Here is a 25,781-nt window from a genome sequence, read left to right as displayed (position 1 = left end):
CGTAATGCATCCCTGTAACCATCTCCATGCAAAGAAAAGCTTGACTGATGGTTCAGGGGAAGTGAGGTGAGGTTCTGCGGCTGCGAATCCTTCAATGGGTCAACATTCGATTTAGAGTTCCGACCCCTGTTTCTTCCGCACACTAGCACCGTGGGTTTGGTACGAGACCCTTGATTGTGCCTTACAGGGTTGCATTCGCTGCGGACTTTGTTCCTGTGAATGCCGTGGACCCGCGTCTGCCGCGTTATGTTGCATTGATGGACGAACGAGTCAAGAATCGACTGTTTCAATTCTTCTCATAATTCTTATCCTATTTCGGCCTTGGCAAGTTCGAACCATATTTCATGCTTCGCTCCCCGTGTCCGTTTCTAGCTGTTTTGGTGGTTTAGTTTCTTCGTTATCCCGCCGTTATTACCGTCGGCAATATGTCTGGCAATAACTCGACTCAATCTCTGCCACCAGAGATCTTGAACCACAATGAAGGACCCTCTCTCATCATTGTGAGCGCGGTGTCGATACCCTTCGCCCTTGGCGTTGTGGCTATTAGGGTGTGGGCTCGACATCGAAAGCGAATGGCCCTTGAGCGTGACGATTTCATGATACTTCTGTCACTAGTAAGTTGAAACTGTCTCTTTTCGCCCAGCAACAAATTACTAACAATAGCGCTAGCCATTACTATGGGCGACTGCTGGTGTTGCTATTGCATGTAAGCTCTCAGCGGAGGTCTCCCTTGGTTGAGTTCACGATACTAATGCGAGAGTTAGCTGTGACGTATGGAGGAGTTGGGAAACCATTGGCAGTCAATATGATGCAAGACCCAAACCGTCTCGGAAGAGCTCAATTAGTATGTGACAATCCCCATCGTCACTAGACTCCATATACTAACAGCTTTCTCCTAAAGTGTCTAGTCTTGACCGAATTCGTCTACGGCACAGTCCTCTGCACCATAAAAGTCGGCATCCTCCTAATGTACTACCGAATCTTCCCAACAAAGTCCATGCGAATCGGGGGCTACATCCTCGGAGGAATGACCTTCTCCTGGTGGATAGGCATCATCTTCGCTTCGATCTTCCAATGCTCACCCGTCGACAAGGCCTGGAAACCGTTCATGAAAGGGGGCACTTGCTTGGATAAGAATAAATTCTTCATTGGCAACTCGATCCCGAATATTGTGATGGACGCTATGATTATCGCGTTGCCAGTCTTTGAGGTGTCAAAGGTGCAGGTGCCGAGATCACAGAAGATTGCGATTGCGGGGATATTTTTGCTTGGTGGTTTGTAAGTTTTGGGTAACATTGGATGGATCAATGTGCTGATTTTGAATAGGATCGTGATTATCAGTTGCATTCGGTTGAAATACATTGTGGCCCTCCTCCAAGCCGGTCAAGAAGCAGACTTCACGAGTAAGTACCTCATATCTTCCCCTTCCGATCAACGCCTTACTAAACGACATGCACAGAACTCATCTCAACCCCCTGGATCTGGACAGTCATCGAACCATCAGTCGGCCTCCTCTGCGCCTGTCTCCCAACAATGCAACCACTCTTATACGTCCTCTTCGGCCGCTTCATTACCAAGACTACACAAGATCGTAGTAAAGAAGGAATCATCACCATCGGGGGTAGTGGCCAAAAATCAGCAGACAGACAGAAAGGTCCGGCCAAGGATGGACCGTTTCGCAGACTGCATGATAATGACTCTGCTGAGGAGCCTGTCTTGTGGCCGGAGACGTACCATAATCAGCATAATACTGTGGTGGAGCACTCGAAAGGGGTGGCGGTGGATGAGATTCCGTTGGGGACTATTGCGGTGAAGAAGGATATACGATGGGAGGAGTCATGAGAGGCAGTTTACGCATGGAGAAAACTCTTGTTAGACTAACAGAAACGATTGGCAGATCTCACCGATAAGATGGGGGCGAGAAATTATTGAATATGTAACTCAATCCTGGTTATCAGTCGTGAGACAAAAAACACATTATTTTCAAAACTGGGAGAGATTCCACGACGTTATACGGATACGATAATCAGCGTGCAAAAACCGACACACACACGACAGTTAAGCGTCACAACACCTAAGCTTATGATCGAGACGATATAAATAAAGCTAATACTTGTCTAGCAATTAAACTTTCTGGAGTAACCAAGTCCAGAACATGGCATCTAAATCTCTTGATCCCATGACGGTAAAATACCCTACACTCCCCCAAGCCCCCTGTAGCTCCCCCGCAATCTCTGATAACCCAGTGGATTCTCCCCACAACCACTATCACCCTTATCGTCCCCCGACGGCCGATTAACACCAACCAATCAAACAACCTCACCAAACTAATAACATATCTCCATCCGCCGTCCTTAGATCAACACATCAACCTCAAAATCCACCTTCACCCCTTTCTCCATGTCGAACTCATCACCTTCTCTTCTTCTCCCCAGTCAATATGAAGAATCACGACGCTGACTTGGCCCGCGATGCCGCTCAACTAGCAGCGCTAGGCCACAAACAGGAGCTAGAACGAAATTTCTCCTTCGTCTCTATGCTCGGCCTTGCATTTTCGATTCTCAACTCTTGGACTGCGCTTGCGTCGAGTTTATCTGTGGGATTACCTAGCGGTGGTCCCACAGCTGTTATTTGGGGCCTTGTCACAGCTGGAGTGGGGAGTTTGTCGCTTGCTGTTTCGAACGCTGAGTTTCTTTCTTGTTATCCTACTAGCGCGGGACAGTATCACTGGGCAGCTATTATATCGCCTCCGAGATGGGTCGCTATTGTCTCGTGGGTTACTGGTTGGGTTAATGTCAGTGGATGGGTTGCGTTGTCTGCTTCCGGTGGTGTTTTGGGTGGACAGTTGTTTCTTGGTATTATTACCATGTACGACCCCGACTTCGCCCCGACACGATGGCAGTACTTCTTGCTGTTCCTCCTATACACATTCCTCGGGTTCTTCCTCAACTTGTTCTTGGCTTCGGGACTGCCGATGATGACAAAGATCGCGCTGATCTGGTCTGTCTGCGGTCTCCTCGCTACGACCATCACTGTCTTGGCTACCAGCGCCCCTGATTTCCAGCCCGCAAGCTTTGTCTTTGGGGAATTTATCAACTCGACTGGCTGGCCTGGTGGTGTCGCTTTCCTCTTGGGTCTATTGCAAGGCGGTCTCGGTCTTACGGGCTTCGATGCCGTTGCGCATATGATCGAGGAGATTCCCCAACCCTGCATTCGTGGCCCTCGCATTATGGTGGCTTGTGTCGCTATGGGTCTGGTCACAGGCTTTGCTTTCCTTGTTTGTCTTCTCTTTGTCATCAAAGACGTTGACGCTGTCGTCGCTTCCCCAACTGGTCCTCTCGTCGAGATCTACCTTCAAGCGACAAACAGTAAGGCCGGCACTGTTTGCCTGCTCCTCTTCCCCATGATCTGCCTTGTCTTTGGAACACTTGGTATCATGGCTACAAGCACTCGTATCCTTTACGCCTTTGCTCGTGATGGAGGCTTGCCCTTCTCCCGAGTGTTCGCCAAGGTTGACCAGCGATGGGGCATTCCGGTCAATGCGCTCTTGCTCACCAACGCGATCGTCATCATCTTTGGACTCGTCTACCTTGGATCTACCAGCGCCCTCAACGCCATTTTAGCGGCTGCTGTTATCGCTCTCTCTATCTCATATGCTGTCACCCCTGCCATCAACTGTCTACAGGGACGCAAGGGACTATTGGACAACCGGCCTTTTGTGCTGCCAGAGTGGCTTGGATGGGTTTGCAATCTTGTGAGTACACCAAAAGCTCATAATGCGCGGTTATGACTATTACTAACCCTTAATCTAGGTTGGCATTGCCTACACGATCGTCATCACCGTCTTCCTCCTTTTCCCTCCCGTCAGCGATGTCACAGCCTCCAACATGAACTACGCCGTGGTCGCATTTGCAGTCATCATAATCGTTTCTTCGATCCAGTGGTTGGTCGATGGAAGACATAACTTCAAGGGCCCTACTTTTGACGAAGACGCGCTGTTTGTCAGCGGAATCGAAGAAACTGGCGGTACTAAGATTGGAGATGACAATGACTCAAAGGTCAACAAGATAGATGCAGAGGTCTAGGCTATATATGAAGCGAGTCGTGATTGTATTTTATTAGTTTATTCAAGATAGAAGATTTGCCATTTCTACCTGGAACCACGCGATTGATCTTCTCTCCGGACTAGATTCAGTCTTTGTCAACACGCTACAGTCCAGGAACTTGTTTTATGATATAAGTGCCCCCGGAAATATGACAATACATCGACTCCTTTATTTTAGATACTGCTCCCCCCCAAATTTCCAAGATGCAACGCTTGAGAGGTCATCAACGTGGACAGGTATAGAATGCATCTATCGTCATGGCACGAAAATGAGGGCAACGACTCGTGATTGACCACTTCAACAACATTTACACCACATTGCCGGATTTTCCCGATGAAATGTGTCAAGATAACGACAAACAACCCAGTTCCAACGTTTGAAGATGCAAGTGTCAAGTCATACCCCATGGGGAACAGATCCAGTATCCATCGCTTGGGGATGCTACATCGGGTTTAGTCCCCCGCAATCGCCGTTGACCCAACCAGAAAGAGAAAAGTTATGCCCGTCGGCCGTCGGCCGTTTTCTTGGCCACGCGATAGAGGCCAGGTCAGACAATGCTTCATATCTTTGCCACGATAAATATTAGGAAGATGAGTTTCTAGATCATAGTCAGATGACTCAGAGATGAAGACAGGTTTCTGTTCATATCTAATCATCATTGCTCTACGAACCGAGAGTCGAAGACGTAATTTAATTGTCTGAAACAGAGGGGTCTTTTTTAACGCCTGTATCACTAGAGAATTGATCCCACCCAGAGCTTTGGCAAAAGATAACATAGTTCAGATAGAATCCGCTTTCTTAAATGAATGTCACAATAAAACAATTCTAGGTTCTTAAAACGATAGTCTACCAGCAATCTCGTTTCATGCTTAATGGCCTGCAATAAATAACACTCATTTCCCATACAAGTACATATCCCCCCCACGTAATGTGTGTTACAGGCGAGGCTTGCTATCCGCACAGCATGAAGACTCTTCGGCCTTTTCGGCATTTGTCAACTGTGAAGTAAAGTTCTTCCTGCCGGGCACATCAATTGCCGGGTTTGCCGTAAAGAAATCAGCAGGCTTGATGTGAAGATCAAGAATCTCGACGGGCCTGATATTGGTTAGCAAGACAGTCTGCAACGCAATGGCGTCTGAAACTTACATGACTGGCCAGTCCTCCACTCTAGGATTATGAGTAAGACCAAAAACACTCCATAGCACGATATCCTGCTGGAAAACATCATCGTTCCTATCAGCAGCATCCGCAACACCCTCAACCTCCGAAACCGACTGCAGCGTATATCGCCCACCAGCATAGAATTCATTATCCCTGTGCTTAGTAACCCACAAATGTCTTTGCGCAAACCTCGCCCGTTTCGCCTGCGTAGAATTCGGATCTGCAAGCAACGGCCTCGTAACCGGCGCAAGAATCTTGTAACCCACAGGCTGACCACTAATCGGATTAAGCTTCTCCATATTCTGCACCTTGAACGTGCGGTCCGTGAAGGGATTCGCGTCAAGACCTGCTGAGGCTGTTATGGGGGTGGTAACGACCTGGTAGGCGTTGCCGTTGGGGTTGGTGCGGGCGTCGATGCGCATGGGGAGGGATTCTGTCTGGACGAGGGTATTTTTGTGGCCGTCTATTGCGGGGTCGATGCGGACGCAGAAGATGTGTTGGTGGTTTTGGGCGAGGATGCCGGGGCTTACGACGTTGCCCCATGGTGCGGTCTTGCCTTCTTCTATGAGGACGGAGGAGACGATGCCGGTGGCGCGGGCTTGGACTGTGATGGCGCCTGCTTGGTCGAAGATGTACTGATGTCGAGTTAGAGTTGATAGCGGTGAAAAGAAGGAGAGCTTACGTTGAAGATGTATTCGTAGTTGGCTAGGGTGATGATGAACTGAACAACCAACTCTCGCCTGCGGGTCACGACAGCTCGGCCAGTACGCCAGTTTGTATGCTTCCAGTTAATTCCGTTGTCTTGCTCATGGAGGCAAATAACATTCTTAGTAGTACGTGCTGTACCGCTGTGATCGACCAAAACACCGTCAAAGTACTAAAGCCTGGTCAGTACCCACGAAATCTCGGGTATGATCTGTACCACTCACCTTGATTACACCTAAACAGTCGCATCCAAGCTGCAGATTATTACAAGCATCTCCAAGCGTTCCGTCACCAAAGTCAAAAGCCTGCTTTCGGTGGAACGGAGGTCGAGGGTCCGCATAAGGAACAGTCATATCGCTGATAGACAGTCGGTAAAGAACACTTCGACCGTCGAAACGGACATCATGAAGCACTGCACCTTCACGAGGGTTAAAAGTCGCGCGCATACTCCACTTCTGCCAATTGATCACATTCGAGTCTTCAACATTGAAGCTAGGTCCCGAAGGCTGAACAACATTGAGCTCCTTCAGATCTCTTCGCAGACCACCAGGCAGAAGCTCAGGAACGTATTCCGATGGGGTCATATGGTCGATGTTGACTTTGGCATAGTCGCCCTCGGCGAAAGTATGAGGATCGTTACCTCCGCCAGTAGCAACTTCATGAATGCGGATGACTTCGCGGGTCTCGGCGTCGATGACGGGAATGATGGGGAGAGGGTATCCCCAGAAGTTGCATTCGCGGTTCTTGCTGTCTGCAGCGTAGATCAAGGCTTGCATGTGTCGGCGGTTGGGGTCGTCAGCTGCGTCGAGACCACCGTATGGCCACGGCTCAACGACGACTTCAAAGCCTTGGGGGAGGTTGAACTTGGCGATCCGCTCCTTGAAGACCGGGGAGTCTCGGCAGATGATTCGGACATCGTCGAGCTCCTCACTAAGAGTCCAGATTAGTCGCTGGCATCGCGTTGGATCTCAAGCACAGGTCTGACGTACCTTGTGAACGCTGCTTGAGCATCAGCGCGGATGGACTCAATCTGCTTGATCTTTCTTGTGCTCAGGTCGATGATAGCCTCATGCGACTGCGGAGGCTTGCCACCATGAGCTGTATCAAAATGAACTCGAGCCTCACGAGCAGGCCTAGGTGTAGAACTGGTAACCTTCCCAGCATGCTCAAGATCTAGGTAAGGCGCCAGAATCTCCTTCGCCGGCTCCTCAAGGTAAATGACCCGGAACTTCAAGACATTCTGAGGATAAGCAGCGCGAATGACATCTCTGGCCAAGTTTGTCTCCTCGACAGACAGAGGAATAAGAGGATGAGGATGAGACATCTTGGAGTATGAGGGTAGTTTGGGAATGATGAAGATCTGGGGAAAGACAGAAGAAGAGCGAGGTTGAGGATTTTTAAGCCGCTTCGGACCAGAGCTCATGATAACCTAACGCTGTCTGAGGCTAGTGTCATGCCAAGACGTGTCGCCCGGCGGCGGATTTGGACTCTAGCCCGTATCGTGGTTACAAGGAGTAGGGATTAGAGAAGCTAGGCCGTGATTGAGCTAGCTGAAAGTGGGTAATGAAGTGAGTTATGCTTGGTTCTAGGCGATTTGATTGGCTTACTTGACAGGCCGAGAAGTTGCATAAATGTGCCCGGATTTGGTATATGACAGACGCCGTCAGGGATCACCTCTAACCCGAAGGCTTATTAGAAGATGTATTGATCATTGTTTAAGCAAAGGTTTATGCTGTGGATAAGGATACCGTGTCCTTGTTATTTGAGTTGGCAGCCTGAAGCTTAATCTTGTCTACAGCAATTGGCTGTTTAGGCGCTTGATTCAGCACAAATCGAACTGCCATACCCTGAAGCTCATGCATCTATTGTAGCCTTGCTGCTTTGGGGCCTCTTGAACTATATTATTAAGCTGGCTTTATCTCGATTACTTGGCTATTATTGTTTTCTTGCCTCTCTGCTGACCATTTTGCAATCTAAACATGGTAGATTTAAGATTGTTATACAGCCTTATCTTAAAATCAGGCTCGGCTAACGCACAGACCAACATATAAATCCCGCATTAGCAACCCGTTCATTCCTACTATATACTACATCTCGAGAACATCAGCCCTATAAATGGATTAGACCTTCATAAATGATCGATATTAAATAAGTATGAGAAAACTAGTATATTGGTAGCTGGGTGGATATGAAGCAATTTTAATTACAGAATGGTTGCTCAGATCATGTCTTTGCTGTCTGACATGAAAATCATGCTGCGATTACACTGCACAACGAACGAACGTCCAATGAGCATTGAGGCTAAGGTGACACAGCAGCTCAGCTCCTGCAATATTGCGGACACTCTCTAATCCGAACCAATAGATAGCCAAGCAAACCAATATCACACAAGGGAGGCTTGGTCAAATTGTGGACATTCTGGCCATAGCCGTAATGTAATTGGCAGGATCCTGATGCGGATGCCACACCAAAGGCAAGATACTTCTTCTTCCGCCCTATTTATATAGCATAGTGAGTAGATCTTTCATCAGCCCGTGCATGGGTGAGAAAGCCCCATGATCTGCCTTGATGAGTAAGTATAACCCCAGGATGTAATCCATGTTTTCATCTTACAAAACCTTCCCCCGCAACCCCTCACTTGGATATCTGACCACCTCATACATACTGATAATCACTGTTTCACCTAACGTCAGCTGGGCAGCAGCTGAGAGATACGAAATATGGATCCTTTTACTGCTATCGGCCTGGCTGGCAACATTTTGACTTTCATCGATATCGGACTCAAATTCGTAAGCCAAACCAAAGGGATTTATGACTCCCAATCCAGCAGCACCGCCGAAAATGATAACCTCAGTATCATGGCAACGCGATTCACCTCAGCCATGAGCGAAATGCAAGGCAAATTACCAAATGGAAATCTGAGCAAGGATGAAATAGCTTTGAAAACACTCGTTGAAGAATGCAGCAACATCTCAGGCGAGCTTCAGAACCTCCTTGCAGAGTTGAAGGCCAAGAAGCCGAAGTCAAAACGAAGTAGCATGAAGGCAGCGTTTCGCGACTGGAGAAAGAAGCCAGAGAAGGATGATCTTCATAAGAGACTTGAAAGTTCGCGCCAGCAACTTGACTTGCTGCTGACGACAATGACAAGGTATGATGAATAGTCAACTAGCGCAACCAGTCCCATGCTATATCATGCTTACTGATTTTTGAATGCAGATTCGAATCCCTGGAACGACTCAACCAGTTGGTAAAATATGGCCAGTCCAATGAAGTTGAGATCGCGTCTCTTCACCGGAACATAGATGCCCTTCGCTCTGGGCTACAGGTTAAGATCCTTAGCCCCGAGGCCCTGGAACAGATTCGAGATGTGGTTAAGTTATCAGACCGTGCGACTTTGAAGGTTCGGGAAAGTTGCATCCTTACTGCCTTGCGGTTCGAGTTAATGAATGAGAGATATGATGACGTGGCCGAGGCCCATGATAAGACGTTTAAGTGGATATTCGACTCATCCGATAGCGACGACGATAGTGAAGATAGTAGTGACAACAGTCACGACAACAGTACCGGCAATAGTGACAACGATGGTCGACCACTCTACAGCCCTGACATCATACTACCCCACATACCAAAGGAAATTTCTGAAGCCCGTGACAACTTCGTCGAATGGACCAAACACGGCAACGGAATCTTCCACATCTCTGGAAAGCCAGGCTCAGGAAAGTCGACTTTGATGAAATATTTGTGTCGACAGGAGGAAACCAAACACTATCTTGATATCTGGGCTGCAGATAAGTCGCTTGTTTTTGGCAAATTCTTCTTCTGGAATCCCGGCACAACACTACAGAAGAGTCTGAGGGGTTTGATTCGAGGCCTTCTCTATTCTATCCTCTCCAATGCTCCAGAGCTTATACCTCTCGCCTTTCCCAAACATTGGGATGCCACCCTCAGTAAGGTCGCAGTCACGTTTGATTCCTCGGATGATATAATGCTCGCTTTTACCGAGCTGATTCGCCGCGATCAGGTCTATCGCAACCACAAGCTTGTCTTCTTTATTGATGGCCTGGATGAGTTTCAAGGAGACCATGCGGCACTCATAACCGATCTGCTGCGGTGGACGTCAGAACGACCTACAGGCGTGAAGATATGCGTCTCTAGCCGGGAGTGGCCGATCTTCCAAGAAGCATTCAAGACATTTCCAAGCTTCCGCTTGCACGAGCTGACGCGATCTGATGTGTCAATGATTGTGTGTGACAGATTGAAGAACAATGAGCTTTACCAGAAGCTGGCAAGTCCAGATGAGTTAGCGAGGTTTGAGTCAAGTCTTGTGAAGAAATCGGACGGCGTGTTTTTGTGGCTGAAGCTGATCTTGCGGGATATTGAGGACGGTCTCCTGAGCGGAGATAGGCTACCACAGCTGGAGAACAAAGTCAACTTCCTTCCTACCGAGTTGAATGACCTATTCCAACACCTTTTCAACGTTATTCATCCATCTGATCGAAAAGAGGCATACTTGATGCTGGCAGTCGCACTCGAATGCCCCCCCCAATCCGATTGGCCTATCTTCCGCATCTCCTTTCTGGAAGAGTACATCGAAAATCATGATTTCGCTCTCAGTCAACAAATAGAGCAACTCGATGATGAACAAATAATGGATCGCTTGGAGCGAACCCGGAAGAAGATCTATGGCAAATGCAAAGGGCTCCTCGAGATACAGTTGGTGCATCTTGATGAGAAGCACCAGATCTATCGAACCAAGATCGACCAAACCCTAAAAGAGTCCGTCAAATTCACGCACCGATCGATCATTGAATTTCTCAAAAGCGACCAGACTAGGCAAAAACTGGCCGCCGACTTAAGAGGCCTCAATATCTTTGATGCCATGTGCCAGACATTTCTGGCGCATATCCAAGCTGCCATCATGAACGAACATTATTATCAGGACCGTCATGGGGCATCGGACTTTGAGGATCATTTGTCGTTCACTTCAGAAGGTCTGGTCATGGTGCTTTCGCCTCCGAGCCTAGATTATGATATCTGCACACTCTTAGGAGTATATGCTACAAGGAACGAGGCTGCAGACTCAGCGAGATTCACGGCATTCCTAGACAAGCTAGTCGAGGTAGCCGAGGATCTGTTCTCCCCCAAGGCGCAATTTCAGTTCGTCGATTACAACTTGCTGAGGGTAAATTTTCCTTTTCATACGGTACAAGTAAACTTTCCGGTTAAGATGGACCTCTTTACTGCTTCATACGGCATATCCGATTATGCTTTGCGGACACGGTCTGGCCTAGATGGAGTAAGAGAACATATCACACTATCCATGCTTGTATCAACGATCCTCTACGTTTCTGGCATGAGACCTCTAGCACGTCATCGTATCTCCACAGGGATCAGCACGATTATAAATGCCTATTTTGACCTGGGTATGGATCCGAATAGTCCTTCAGCAGTGGAGAGCATATCTTGTTGGCACTACATACTCATGTTCAGTACCTTTAGCGCTGAACGGGACCTTTATGTCTCTTCCATAGCTTCGTTTCTTCTCCACGGGGCGAATCCAAGATTCTGGATTAAATTTGGTGACAGACATCGAACTACAGGCTACGAAGATCCCTCAACTGTGGTAGTTCCGATTGAAATCAAGGGGGGTAAGGAGAGGCGGCGTCTTGATTACTTTGGAGAGGACAGAGTGATAGTGACGGAGTTGGACTGGCCGCTCAGAATGTTTCTAAGACGAGGGAATATTGGACTGTCCTGCAAAGAGTTGCTTGGTATGCTGTTTCCCCGGCAGAAAAGCGACTTTGAAGAAGCCATTGACTATATCCTTCACTGGGATACAGAGGTCCTTACGAACGATAACCTGAAGGAATTGAAAGAGCAGTTTCAGCCAATCTTAGGCCCATGGATCATTTCAGGGGGCAGCGAGGCATATCTGTGCGATAGGGAAAGTCCTGGGTTACCTACTCTTCAGCCTCGGGTTAGAAATAGAAACGAGTTATACATGATTGATACTTGATATAGATAGTATGAACTCCTATAGAAGACTTGTATTTGCTTAGTATTTCTCAACGTCGTCGACCTTAGTTCTCCATCCGTAGCCTCTAAAGCGACTTATATTCTCCCGCTCCTGACCTTCCCTCTCCAAGACAATCCTAGGTTCACTTTTCCATTTCTTATTATCAGTTATATTGTCTGAAACAATAGGTGAGTCCAGGGGGGGTTGAAAGCATCTTCGTATGCCTCTCTAGCAACGTGAAGGATATTTTCCTTGGCTCGTTTCACACTGTCCCAGTAGAAGACCCCAAGGCCCAAGATGGTAGATATACCAATAGACACAAGGACTAGATGTTGCGTTGTCGGTGAGACAGCTCTAAAAGGACACTAGAGGCAGTAGCTTGCATATGATATAGAAAGCCCAGGCAGGAGCTTCTTAAAACGAGGCAGCACTCAAGGTAAACAAGGAAGATAGAAACGACAGTGGAAGCTGGTTGCAAACGTTAGCATCCTCCAAAACATCATCTATTGTCTTTGGACACAAACTTACGAACAAAACAGTTGCAAACGTAAAATTCATCACAGCCTTCCCTTGTCTACTAGCTTCAGTCGCTTGACGATTCGCAACCTCACTTTGCTGAAGTGATAGAGTGGTGTTGATCTTGCCGTTGTGCACATTAGTATCTCGAAATGTCAATCGAATTAGACTTGAAGCTCACCGCTAGCTAATTCTCTCGGCGATGGAATCAAGCTCTCGTAGACCTTCACCACATATGTTGAAGAGAACCGTGATTCGTCTACCTCTTTGCTAGCGAGTCCTCTTTGCACAATCTGTTGGTATTGAGCCACGGTTTTGGGGATGTTGAGCTCATCACGGACGTCTTTGATGTCGCAGTAGAGGTCTTTGGCCTTCTTGATTGCTGCACTGATATCGTGGCCATGGCTGTGAGCCTAGACAGCCCTTTGTGTCATTTCTATGGTAGTTGAAGGGCTCGGATCAGCGGACCGCCCGATCATGGTTTCAGCTGGGGAACAGTCTTTACCTTTGTCCTTTGGTTTTCTCTTCTGTCGATGTTCGCTTGGTGACCATGCACGGAAGTCATCGAATAGAGCTGTTTCCTTCCTGCCTTAAAACCTTGTCAATGTTTGACATGGGGTGTTTGGTTAATGACTTACTATTCTGTTGATATAGTGAGAAAAGGTTTGACCAATGGACAGACGTTCGCCGTCGTTTGGCCTTCTCTCATAAGAGCTGATGCAAAGGTCAATAATCGTTGGCACTAGTTCAGCGGCTGACACAGGTTGTACGCCGCTGCCGCCGTATTCTCCTTGCTTGCTCAAAGAATTGAGAATCTCTTCGACGAGTATATCAGGGCTGCCGTCTAATGGCGATGATGTAGCAGTGATGACCCAATCTTTATGCTCCAGGTTAGCTCAAGACTTGACTGCAGGTCTAACACCACATACCCGCAGAGATAGTCTAGATCCAGAGTTGGTTCACACGCACAACTGTCCACTGATTAGGCTCTCTGTCAACGCCAATATCGTCTCCCCTTTCATCCTCTCTGAGATACTTGCTCACGACCTGGCTCTCGTTCCTACAGCTTTGGTCGTGCATTGCTTCATTGTCTTCTTGGGCGAATTGGTAGTGCCATCCATAAAGAGTTGGCGAACCGTGTTGTTATTTATATTTTCCCTTATAAGTATTCAACAAGTCCTCATAATGGTCATGTCTCTGCTTCAGATCCCAGTCATCTCGGGCCAGTTACAATCCCAATGTTTACAGTGTGTAGAATAAGAAAGGTATGGCATCTAGAAGAGGTTATTAGTCTCTGGAAACCTTGCTTAATAATCAACAAATATAGATAGCAGATACAAGCACAAATCCAGGCGGCTTCTTCGGAAGCTGATCAAAATTGGAGATCCAGTCATCGTGAATCTTCTAATCCTCTGATTCAGCAGACCTGATCTCTTCCCCCATGGTATCTGACCCTCCGCTATCATTCTCCTCCATCTTTAGCTGTGGATGAATTTGATTCCGTTGTCTGCTCCTCTTTTGGCTTGAGCTCTGTTGTGTCTTCCATCGGTCTGATCACAGATCGGGGTCTCATCATTCTTGAACGAGATTCTTTGTCGGGTACTTCAACCCAGCTGTCTCTGAAGAAAGACCTGACTTTGTAGTAGTCGCGAGTGCTGTAACGTTCAAGTGACATGATTGCGGTTAGAATATCCTATCAAACAATATCAGCATGACACTGACCTATGTATTCTCAGTTCTATTCAAGAATTGTGAATAGGACCCTGACATTCATCCAAACCATCTAGCTCCAGTCAGCAGCCTTTCAAATCATACTTGTACGAATACTGACATTAGTTGACGGTAAGTGAACCCAGGTGAGTTTGAGGTTCCCTTTTGAGTATAGATTGCTGTTGAAAAGCATTGACCTTCTTTTAGTCATGTCGAGGAGACTTCTGATGGCCCTACCCACTACTTCAGTAGGTCCTAGATCGTAAACAACTTCCTCTATCGGCCGATTTCTCCTAATTTTGCCAGATTCCCCTTTCGCTCTGAAGAATGCTACAACTGTTGCTTCGGCCTTCTCAACTATCTGTTTCGTATTTGGTGCAGGAACTGGAGGCTTGTAGTCGACTTCGTCTCTGTGAGTTCGAGATATTTGAGCAAAAGGCGGGTCCTTAAGGATGTCCTGTAAAGTATCCAAGATGGTAGGGTGTTTCACTTCTTTGCTTGTCTCAACCCTTGACTCCTTTCTGTATTGCCTGTTGCGTCCTCCCTTTCGGGTCCCAAGGTTTGCAGTCCCTGGAGAGTTCGCTTGCGTTGAGCTTGCTGTTGTCCTTGAGTTGACTTGACTCTTTATCGGGATGGATAAATTTGCTTTGCCTCTTCTGTTCACCTCGGAGATCGCATGCGCGCCTTCGCAATGCGTCACAAGGCTTTCCTATGTTAGATGGCATTGCCCCAAGCCCGTTGTACCTTACGACGTTGCAAACTTCTCTAACTGTTTCCATATTCTTGCGTGTTCGCTGAGAGTTCGTGATGAGAATCCACATAACTTGGACAAGGAGTTCGCAAGATGGCTCGTGCTCGAGTTCATCCCTGGTAATCGATTTGGATATTGCGCGTAATGCCTCATCAATCATCATACCGACGTCTTCAACACGACCAGAGTCATCGATAAGCTTGGACAAGACACACGGAAGTCTTTCGTATGCCGCCCACTGGATCGGGCCCATTTATCAGACCCGGTAACCGCAATTGTGTGCTCGCTTGGCACCTCACGACAAAAGACAAAAGGGCTTTACCACTTTGGCCGCCTCCTTAAGGACTTGAACTCTTCCACCGTTCTTCCAAAACGGCGCTTCCTTAACTACCCGCTCAGAGAGCAGCCATTTCATTGCAACGTGCGGACGGTAGCCAGTGCCGAGTGGATCGGGCCTTGCTTCCAATCTGCCCAAGAAAGTGCATCTGGTTCCATGAACTTGAAGAGCGTTTCAATCCTTGGTTTGTCCCCAACTATCGCCGCATGATCCAGAGCTGTGTCGCCGTATTCATCCTTGACGGTTAGGTCGGCCCCATGCCGTAATAGAAGCTCCATGACAGGTACAAACCGTCTAGGCTGGGGGTCGAAACACCCGTCCTCGGGGTCTGGATCGTTGCAAGACATGTCCTCAAGTGACATCACTTTCAGTGTCGATATTGAGTATTTCTACCCCATGCCGTGACCACTAGCTAGATGCAATGGGGTGTACCCTTTATCGTCCATAGCATTTACATCTGCTTTTCTTTGAGGCAATAACTTAACGATAGGCTCATTGCCCCCCAGACTTGCAACGTGTAAAGGGGTTCACCGATCTTGTGCTTTAGCATCAACCTCAAACCCTGGTAATGGGATCTCTGGTAACAAAAGACTACCGATTTCGTGCTGATCCTCGGAGCAGGCATGGTGTAATAGTGTGTATCCAGGAAAGTCTTCATAGTCAGCATCATTACCGGCTCGCGATCTAGCATCGCAATTTGCGCCAGTGCGGATCATCTCAGATGCAATCTCACAAGATCCCTGCCTGCTTGCTACATGAAGAGGAGTGAGAGAACGATCATCGGCGATTTCCAAATAACCGTCTCTCCATCCGACTTTATGTCCAAGTATCATCCTAACAATTTCCAAATTCTTTGCTCTCGTGGCTGTCATCAGAGGAGTCCGATCCATGTAATCTTTGATGTAAAGATCAGCATTCTTCTGCAGAAGGAGAGAAACATTGTTGGCATGGGCGTTTATCACGGCTGAATTGAGCGGGGTCAAGTTTTCCTTCTTATCGACGGCGTTGATATTCAATGTATCCTCTTGGAGAAGACGCTCTACTATCTCTTCTTCGTCATCTGAACAGGCCCAGTGCAGGGGTGTCTGTCCATCATCATCAGAGATATTCGCGTCAACCCCGTTTTCGAGTAGGAGATTAACGATATCCAGCTGGCCCATTTGACATGCAGAGGCGAGCAAAGTTTCATTTTTGTTGTATAAAGCGTTGACATCTTTGACTTTTGTAAGAAGAAAATGGACCATTTCGGTTTGTCTTCCGATGCACGCTAGATAAATAGGTTGCCGCCCATCGAAGTCGCGTATAGTAACATCAGCTCCCCCCCTGACGAGACATTTTGCCTCCAGAGTAAGATGAAACTCTGTAGCTATGTGGAGCGCTGTTTTGCCGGATGAATCTTGTGCATCGATCTCGGATTTCTTCTCGTTGACCCAGTAATCGAAAACTGCTAGATATTGTATCTCCTGGGCCTTGGCTATCGTGTACAATTTCTGATGTAAGAATGGAAGGTCATTCTCACAGTCTGCCTCCATCTCCATACTGTATCTTCCTCTCTTCAAGAAATGGGCTACTGTGTTTGGGCCAAAGGCTTGGGTGGCTATAGAATCCTCCTGGATCCCGCGGATGGGCTGACTACCTTGAGACGTCTCGGTCATGTGGAACAAAAGTGTGGAATAAAGTAGTAACGATATGGATATAGTAGGAAATCCTTTCATATGCTGGTCTACAAGGATCTGAAACAACTACTTGGGTTGGGCGGATCTTATACATGGCCTCTACGAGTCACTCTTTAACCCTGACAATTCGCAACAAAAGTTCCATGATAAGGGAAACCCCGCTTCTGTTGGTACTCTTTTTTTTGCTAAATTTCGACTATATCCACATTCTTTCAGGAGTCGAGCTGTTGTGTTACCACGGTTCTCAAAGGCCTGCCTGCTTGGTGCCGATTGTATGATACCCCCCGCAGGCCGATCATGGTACCAGACGACTGGATATGATTAGATGCTCGGCGATCCTCCTAGTCTCAAATTATACTCAGTCTTAGTGCTCATATGTTGTCAAGCCCCCTCAAGTTCTGTCACTTGTATGGCCTCTACCTCCACAAGATTGAAGAGAAATAACGAGCTTGTCAGTAAAATGGACTTGAAGAAATCAAGTGGGGTTTCGCAAACAAGACCATACGGATAGCCTCACCTAGGTAGCACTGCCTTATGTATCACTGCCGAATCTGATACCCGTGTCATGTAGCACATTATCAGCTCGAATAACAACTAGCTACCCTGGTCCATATGGGTATTGATGTTCTGCTCTTTTATACAATTTGTATGACTCGAACCTCGTGATCTGGCTTTCTGCCTTGGTGCATATCTTCAAATGAGCAACGATATCTCTCCAGCTGATCCGCAGGTAGACTAGCCCCGACGCTTTCCCATTTCGAAACGCGCCCAACAATCCTGCATTTTCCACCATCAGTTCTTCGCCTGAGAAAAGTAGTCGATAGACCTGGAAAAACACAAATCGCATCCCCGACTTCTGCCACCGCCTCACTGTGAAGCAGCTGTCCTACTGTTCCATCTTGTAACACGAAGTTACTATATCCAACCATACTGTGCTGAAGAATTGGGTCTGTAACCATCCCATAAGCTCCTTGCAACTGATCCTCTGTCCCGAACCTTGTACCAAGTGAGGAGAGTGGTTGATTGTGTACCATGCATACATAAGCCATCAAGACTCTCTGCACGATGATGGGATCCTTAGTTAAACGTTCTTCGGTGTATATGTCCGAAAGATGAAACTTGAACCACTCGGTCATGACTTCCATGCGTGTAACTCTTCTTATAGCAGCCGCCACTTTAACTATAGCTTCGTCAAACTGCAGGAGTGAACTTGGCGAGACAAGGCCAGTATCTGGATCATGCCTGACGGGTTTGGAAACAGACACACACTGGCCAAGTATAATCGCCGGCATGGTTAAAACTTTTCCATCTTCAGAAACGTTGAAGCACTTTCCCGGACTGGGGGTCAAATTAGACCTTGCCGTCCAGCTATTTCGGAGATCTGGCGTCCACGATGGGACAGCTGGAAGATTGCCAACAGTCCCTAAGTTCAATACCCGAATGTCTTGGACTTGTTCGAGAATGAACATTGTGAATTTGTAGCAGAGTTCTTCGAAAGTTTGGGTGTAGTCTGGCTGAAGGGCTGGAGGTAGAGGGTCGCAAGCCAGCAGACCAATGAGGGCATATAAGCGATCATGAGCCACAGTGGCTTCCAGTTCAGTGGCCTCATTCAGTAATTTCACCGTGTCAAGGGCACATTGCTTTTCCCGACTCACAGCATCTTTCGCTTCTTCTTGAGTGTTTTCAGTTCTGGCCTGTAGAATGTTCTTGTACACCAGCTCGATAGCTTTGAACCTGACTGGGTTCTCTGCCATGAACGAGTAGAGCAGCTGCCCATCCTCAGATGGATTCAGCATCAAGACCCATGTCTTGAAGAAGATCTCGTATCCCAACTCGTGAGATCCGCAAAGCAAGATTGGCTGTTTCTTTGCTAGGACGGCTTCTTGGAGGATCCAGATACGTCGGAACCATGGGCGATGACCGATAAACCTCAAAGCCTTCCGAACGGATTCGACCTCGATTGCTGCAGTTTCGTTCGAGCGGCCAGAGCTCATGAACGTTTTGATGCGGTCATCTTCAGTGAGGTCTTCACTGTTAGAATTTGCAGGTGATTGAAAGTGCTTCAGCCTCTCGGCCAATCTGCAAACATGAATTTCCTCATCATTATCCACCGGGCCCAACCACGCCAACACACGCTCACATTGACCGTAAATCTCTGACATGCGGGGAACTTGAATCGACTTCTCAACCTGGTCGTTCTGATTGATGCAAATGGCATCTACCCAGATCATTGCCTTATCACTGCCGTAGTCATTAAACACATGACGGCGATACTGATACAGAGCATTGTATAGATTTCTCGTGATGCTGAATGGCTGATCGTTGAGAAGGATAGTGGCGGGGTTTTCTCTCGCGCCCCAGACGTAAGACAGGGCCCAGAATCTTTGTGACGTGCGGGATTTAATGGTTTTGAGCTCAACGCGTATCAAGTCAGTGTTTCCAGGTTCCACAAGAAGGAGTCTTAGCTCGTCAGACTTGAGAGGCTGATATGGAAAGGGAGTAAAAGTGTGTACATCCATTGTGACGTTAGTGAAGAGGGTTTGATTCCTCTCCTCCCTGTTTACCCCGCGCTGACAAGTCTCCACTGGCGTATCAACCTTGTAAGTCCAGCCTTGCTGATCAACATGGGTACGAGGATTATCAAGATAAGCGAAACCGAAGAAGCGCTGTGATAGACTTCACCAGCTGAATTGTGATAAAAGTGTTTTTTGTAATCCCCATTGCGATGTGACTAGATCACCGAATGGCCATCTGAAAAGGGCCAATTGCCAGCATTTGATCTTGGTCCCATCTTCATGTAGACTTATGAATGCTTCGTCATCGTGAGCCTTTGTTTTTCTATTGCGGCCGATTAAAAGCAGAGATCCAGTAGCTCTTAGCAGCGATGTTACAAAGTGAAAAGGGCTCAAGGCCACCTCGACGTCTATAAATATTCTTACTATCCCTCCGATATTCTCATTTCTCCCGGCATTTCTCCCTCAACACATTTCATCGACTATCAAATCGAAATATCGAACAAGCTTTTCTCTCCGCCAATATGAAGATTACATATGGTTTGAAAGAGTCCCTGCGTACATCTCTGCACCACGTAAGTCAATTCCCCGATCTATCCCAACGCTTCGACGTCTTGAGGGACGAGCTAGAACGTCTAGCCGATAGACTCGCTTCCTATGGTAGGAGGGCTCCCCGAGGGACAAAGCTTACTCATGACATATACACACTGAGGACTAGAATCTTGGGACATCGTGGTGCTATGAGAAGCATCATCATCGAAATGAACAGTGCGTACAATAGAATTAACAGCAGTGGATATGTTTCTGTAGCACAGCCTATACTATCCATGCGTGATGGGGAGACACTTCAAAGTCGCACACCGCAGCTGGAGGCGTTGATGGCTGCTACAGGCTATGATGCGTATTGGCAACGGATGGATGGTATGTGGAATGAGGCTATGCGCTTTTCACAAGAGGTTGATTATCTTGGAAATTGCTGTGCTTAACACCAGCGATCTTGGGCTGATTTCAATGCTGGATTGGGGTCCGTGATATACGTCTCAGTCTAGCCTAATCAACTGCATGACAATACAGTATCTTATCTTGAACATTCCGCTCTTGCATATTCCATCTCTGGTATATTCCCTGCTCTTAATTGGGATTTTCTGAAAAGATGCTGGGCGCGGCTATGTCCGCAGTGATCCCAGTCGTCTGAATATTCGAATCAATTGTGACAAGCGCTTTGACCGCAGACAAAGTATCCTGGATTTCCTTCGCAGCCTTGATGATTCCCGCTTGAATAGCTTGTTGATTCGCAATCAAAGAAATTCTAACAGATGCATCCGCAGCCGCCATCAGAGTAGCAGCTTGGCCCAGGTTATTGCCAATCGCCGCAAAGGTTGACTGAATCTCTTGCAAGGCCACGCCGACGCTCTGCAGGCTATCGCAGATGAGCCTATTCTGCATGGATAGCAGATTCACTGCACCAACGAGCGCATAAGCTGTCTTGTTTGTATCAGTGCTCTTCTTGGCGATGTGTGCTTCGTACTCAGCCCATGCCATTCTGACATCATTCTGTTTCGCAATGATGGCGTTCGATCCGGAGATCCAGCCAGCAACGGGGATCCAGATATAAGAAGCAGAAGTGTTGGTTTCCATCATATTACGGTTCTTTACAACGGATTGTCAGTCAAATGTCCCATCAATTGTCTTGTGGAAGTACCAAAGATCAATCACTCATGGTATGCGCTCGCAATGACTTACCCAATTATCCTTGGCAGCCTGAGCTGCCTCAACGCTATTGTTGAGAACTGTTTGAATCATCGAAAATGTCTCATCAAGTGTACCGATATAATTGTCGCCATCATACAATCCAAACTTCTCCACGACGGCATCAATCCCTTGTTTCGTAGCCTGGATCTTGCTTCCTTGCTGTATCAAATCAGTCTTATTCATCCCCGTCGCATAAGGCTCCTCACCGAGGCGATAAGGGCTGCCAAGCCCTGAACGCTGTAGGCTCTCTGGTCTGCCTGCTGGCTCAGATTCAAGAGTATTTCGCTGCCGCTCTGAGCAACACCTTTGAACTCCAAGTCGTTCTCAGAACCAGGTAGGGAGTATGTCTGGCTTGTCAGCGTGTTTATCATACCCTGCAGACTAGCTTCTCCGGCGCCCGTGAGTTGGTCAATAAGCGCTTGGCAAAGCATTTGCGTTTCAGCGAAAACAGTCCCTGTATAGGTTAGCCCGCAAAATACTGTTTGTGCAAGTCTACTTACAGAAGCCTGACACTGCGTATTGATTAAATTCATAACATGAGTTCCAAAAGTCCAGCATGGCAGTTTCTATTTCCTTCAGGGTGTATAAGCAGACATGTTCTGACTTTACAGCACATACATACCTGGTATAAGAGAGGATCAAAACTGTTCAATGACTGTAAAGACGCTTTGGGATACAAAGTCTCGAAAGATGGCGTATCCGCGGGAAAGGTCACGCCGGCGATGAGGGAGATCCTTAGATCTGCCAACTTGATGTTAGCTCACGAGATTGCATCATGGTAGACAATGACTACCGAGATAGCCATGAGATTGTAGAATAAACCGAGGGCCCTTTTGGCCTGTGATACTTCCATCGTCTTCAACTAACAGCAGTGATTCCGTTAGATTGCTTGTTGGGTTATTCAATGCATTGATCAGAGCCTGTCCAATGTCGGTAGGACTCGTAGAAATGGTGCTGGTAGACATATTGCCACGTTAAGGAACTGTGTCTGAAATAAGTACACTGTTTGATAGAATGGGGAACATTGACGGCGTTTAAAGCTCTACTAAACGGCATGTCACAGGTCTTTAATAGGGCGAGTCGAGGTCTAGATCAAGCCACTTGGCTTATCGTGGCTAAACTATCGAGTTCCAGATCCTATTTCGACAAGCCATATCTCATGGTAATCGGCGCCTAAGCAAATAGTTCTGCAATAGTGCCATTTTGGAAGAGCAAGAAGAATTGTAGTTGGCGATCGCCACATTCTTCTCAAGTTCTCGATGAAATGTAAACTCTTAGCCACAAGTCTCAACCACAGTCACACTCGTCCATTCCGTCGAGACTCACCTTTCGGGAATAAAGCAACCTTCACGTGATCCGCCCCTAAAACCGGACATAACAGCAAAACCCAGCACCAAGACCATGCTGTCGTCATGTGAAAATACAATTCCTCAGTCAGCATTCGTTATTAAGAATATCCAGTGGCTCAGCTAAAATCATAGCCCCCCTCCGCGCAATCAATTCCGTCCTCACACCCCCTTCCAGTGCCGAAATCCGATTATCGATGCGGTACGGGCCGTATTACGGTGCAAAAACCGCTTGCTACTGGGAAAAAAGAAACTGCCGATGGGGGGGTGGATGATCACCCTTGGCGTAGCCAATGCGGTTAGACTGCTCGTCATCTGCAGTGCTGCGGCGTAATATCCCCGTGATGATCTGACGTCGATAAACTTTCGAGTATTGAAGTTAATCAGACAGTTGAGACGGCTCGGATTTTACGCTGATCTTGATAAAGTTCGTCTCGAAGTGTAGCTCCCTTCTAATGATGGAGCAAACGGGCACTTGTAGTAAGCTTATCGCCGAGTGTAATTATGTCTCACTTTTCACATCCGTTCCGCTCGGTTTTCATTAACTGGTCGCTCTCCACTCTCCTCCTGTTTCACAACCTTTCTTTTCGTCATCCCATGACTCGTCCCTTTCTCCCTTAACTCATTCCGCTCTCCGTCCGCGGAGTTTCCATGGATTGTCCATGCGCCTCAATGCTTGGCTGTCGTTGCAACGGTGGGTTACGATGGTCTGTGAGGCGTAGCCCATCTAAACAGGCAATGCTTGGCGAAAATCTCGCTTATAATCGTATACACCTATTATCCTATTGGCTCATGCACTCATGGCTGGTCCACTGCAGCGTTACATTGCGACGGAGATAATCATGGGGTTGAGCCCTTTTGAGCCGATATGATGTGTTATTTCGTTTACGCATTGTCGATGTGGTGGTATTTTCTAAAGGACTCGGTGTCTCGGGGTATCAGAAATTCGAGAGACGCCAGTTGGGGTGACACAATATAGTCCCAGTCACTAATCCAAGCTACATGTGCCACCTATTTTTGGCATGCTGGACTACAACGCCGTTATTCTCGTACCTACGTCGGGGCTCGCGCCTTAGAGCTCCGGTGAAATGGAGACTGAGGCCCAGTACAGAAGAGGGGCATTCTATGTCGCTCACTCTTTTGATATATACCTCATAGGTGATATAAGTATAGCATCAATGCCGTGAAGGATTCAAATCCATCATCCCACCATCGGCAGTTCTTCAAGATGTCAGCATACATCGATACGATCCTCCAGAATCCGCAATATGCGGTTCTTTCCGCAATTTCCCTCATCACAATCTTAGTCGTCAACTTTTCGTTCTTGACTAAAGACGAGAAATATCCATTTCTTATCCCCAAGAAACCTTTGGAACTAAGCGATAGGCGTGTGGTCAAGGAGTTCCTCGCCAACAGCAAGAGTCTCCTTGCAAACTCGCGAAAAGTCTATAAGGATCAGCCATACAGGGCTTACACCGAGATAGGCAAGCTACTGGTTATTCCTCCCTCGTGGGTCGAGGCCTTGAAAAGTAACCGACAACTCGACTTTCTCATACCCACTAAAGATGTAAGGGTTGGTATTGATAGTGATGGCTCGGTGCTGATTCTGATAAGGACGCTCATCAATATATCCCCGGGTTCGACCCCTTTGGATTCGATCCTAAAATGCCGACTGTCATCAACAAGTATATTACAAAGGCCTTGAGTGAGTCTCTCTGGCTCAGCTATCCCAAACTAGTTACTGATGATCATTCTTCAGCGAAGATAACTGGTCCTGTCTCTGAGGAATCCGCTTTAGCAATCCGCGACTGTCTCACTGACTCAAAGGGTACCTCACCGTACTGGCGACTAGGAAGACAAATAACTAATACCTCACAGAATGGCACGGTGTTAAGCCCCAGGAAGACCTCATCCGCATCGTCTCCCGCGTATCCTCCCGAATCTTCATGGGTGAAGAGCTCTGCCGCGATGAGGAGTGGACCAGAGTCTCAAGCGAGTACACCCTCATGAGTTTTGGCTACGGCCACATTCTGCGTACATACCCCCGATGGCTTCGACCATACATCCACTGGTTCCTCCCTCAGTGCCGGGCTATCCGTGCAAAATTGAACGAGGCGCGTCAATGCCTGAAGCCTCATATCGATCGCCGAAACGCTATCAAGCAGAAGGCACTGGCTGAAGGGAAACCGTGTCCTTTTGATGACTCCCTTGAATGGTTTGAGAGGGAGTATGAGAAGCATGATCCGGCGAAAGAGCAGATTGCTGTTTCGATCGTTGCGTACCATACCACATCCGACTTACTCGCTGAGACGCTTCTTAACCTTTGTCAGCATCCTGAGCTGTTTCAGGAGCTGAGGGAGGAGATTATCACGGTCTTGACTGCTGAAGGGGGCTTGACTAAGGGGGCGATGTACAACCTGAAGTTGATGGACAGCGTGGTCAAGGAGTCCCAAAGACTACGACCAATTCTACTCGGTGAGTCAAATTTCTAGTACTCGTCAACATCAAACCCACTAACATTCATGTCAAGGTGCATTCAGGAGAACAGCCACGGCAGATGTCACGCTTCCCAATGGCGACATGCTAAAGAAGGGCGAAAAGATCATCGGGAATATGTCGCACATGTGGGATTCCGACACTTACGACAACGCACTTACCTTCGACCCCTATCGCTTTGTGAAGATGCGTCAGACAGGCGATGACAGGAAAGCCCATCTCGTCAGCACCAGCACCGAACATCTTGGTTTCGGGCATGGTATCCACGCATGTCCTGGACGCTTCTTTGCCGCCAATGAGATCAAGATCTTGCTGTGTCATCTGTTACTCAAGTATGACTGGAAGCTGCCAGAGGGTTGCAAGCCGCAACCATATTTCTCTGGATTTAAGCTGCTTGGCGATTTTTCTTCGGATATACTGGTTCGACGTCGAACTGAGGAGTTGGACATTGATTCTCTTTCCCAATCATAGGGCGATGGTTCTTTGTCCTATGCATCAATTGAGAACACTACGGGTTGAAGTCAGGATGAGTCACTTGTATACTAGTTTCACCAAAATTAACAACATTCGTTTTATCTCACTCGCTCTTTTAAAAAGCCGCTCGTCAAATGACCGTCTCGTCCCGATTAATTATCGTAACACAATACGCGCACCGAGCCAAATACGATGCACCAATCAGAGGATTTAAAAATTCTC

The 25,781-nt window shown here is 47.5% G+C and overlaps 8 protein-coding genes across 8 annotated transcripts; 4 read left to right on the top strand and 4 right to left on the bottom strand.

The window, feature by feature from the left end:
- Positions 1-425: 425 nt before the first annotated feature.
- J7337_012220 (uncharacterized protein) lies at positions 426-1,842 on the top strand (the record flags this gene model as incomplete). The annotated part of the gene is made up of 5 exons (XM_044829750.1): positions 426-614; positions 670-706; positions 909-1,278; positions 1,327-1,403; positions 1,460-1,842. The coding sequence occupies 5 exons, from the start codon at positions 426-428 to the stop codon at positions 1,840-1,842; spliced, it is 1,056 nt and encodes a 351-aa protein (XP_044674666.1).
- A 598-nt stretch (positions 1,843-2,440) lies between these two features.
- On the top strand, positions 2,441-4,085 carry J7337_012219 (uncharacterized protein; the record flags this gene model as incomplete). Its single annotated transcript, XM_044829749.1, has 2 exons — positions 2,441-3,754; positions 3,813-4,085. The coding sequence occupies 2 exons, from the start codon at positions 2,441-2,443 to the stop codon at positions 4,083-4,085; spliced, it is 1,587 nt and encodes a 528-aa protein (XP_044674665.1).
- Positions 4,086-5,041: 956 nt separating this feature from the next.
- On the bottom strand, positions 5,042-7,296 carry J7337_012218 (uncharacterized protein; the record flags this gene model as incomplete). The annotated part of the gene is made up of 5 exons (XM_044829748.1): positions 5,042-5,201; positions 5,253-5,902; positions 5,950-6,144; positions 6,197-6,902; positions 6,962-7,296. 5 exons carry the CDS (start codon positions 7,294-7,296, stop codon positions 5,042-5,044), a joined length of 2,046 nt encoding a protein of 681 aa, XP_044674664.1.
- A 1,396-nt stretch (positions 7,297-8,692) lies between these two features.
- On the top strand, positions 8,693-11,272 carry J7337_012217 (uncharacterized protein; the record flags this gene model as incomplete). Its single annotated transcript, XM_044829747.1, has 3 exons — positions 8,693-9,120; positions 9,189-11,154; positions 11,264-11,272. The coding sequence occupies 3 exons, from the start codon at positions 8,693-8,695 to the stop codon at positions 11,270-11,272; spliced, it is 2,403 nt and encodes an 800-aa protein (XP_044674663.1).
- A 4,557-nt stretch (positions 11,273-15,829) lies between these two features.
- Positions 15,830-16,840, bottom strand: J7337_012216 (uncharacterized protein; the record flags this gene model as incomplete). Its single annotated transcript, XM_044829746.1, has 1 exon — positions 15,830-16,840. One exon carries the CDS (start codon positions 16,838-16,840, stop codon positions 15,830-15,832), a length of 1,011 nt encoding a protein of 336 aa, XP_044674662.1.
- A 773-nt stretch (positions 16,841-17,613) lies between these two features.
- On the bottom strand, positions 17,614-19,497 carry J7337_012215 (uncharacterized protein; the record flags this gene model as incomplete). The annotated part of the gene is made up of 1 exon (XM_044829745.1): positions 17,614-19,497. One exon carries the CDS (start codon positions 19,495-19,497, stop codon positions 17,614-17,616), a length of 1,884 nt encoding a protein of 627 aa, XP_044674661.1.
- A 1,125-nt stretch (positions 19,498-20,622) lies between these two features.
- On the bottom strand, positions 20,623-21,674 carry J7337_012214 (uncharacterized protein; the record flags this gene model as incomplete). Its single annotated transcript, XM_044829744.1, has 3 exons — positions 20,623-21,141; positions 21,235-21,402; positions 21,450-21,674. The coding sequence occupies 3 exons, from the start codon at positions 21,672-21,674 to the stop codon at positions 20,623-20,625; spliced, it is 912 nt and encodes a 303-aa protein (XP_044674660.1).
- A 2,143-nt stretch (positions 21,675-23,817) lies between these two features.
- J7337_012213 (uncharacterized protein) lies at positions 23,818-25,556 on the top strand (the record flags this gene model as incomplete). Its single annotated transcript, XM_044829743.1, has 5 exons — positions 23,818-24,156; positions 24,204-24,294; positions 24,349-24,417; positions 24,468-25,064; positions 25,120-25,556. The coding sequence occupies 5 exons, from the start codon at positions 23,818-23,820 to the stop codon at positions 25,554-25,556; spliced, it is 1,533 nt and encodes a 510-aa protein (XP_044674659.1).
- Positions 25,557-25,781: the final 225 nt, after the last annotated feature.

This window comes from Fusarium musae, chromosome 10 (assembly GCF_019915245.1).
Source record: "Fusarium musae strain F31 chromosome 10, whole genome shotgun sequence".
In the NCBI taxonomy this organism is placed as follows: domain Eukaryota; kingdom Fungi; phylum Ascomycota; class Sordariomycetes; order Hypocreales; family Nectriaceae; genus Fusarium; species Fusarium musae.
The sequence above is the reverse complement of the archived record's forward strand: the minus strand, read 5'-3'. Positions and strand labels throughout refer to the sequence as shown.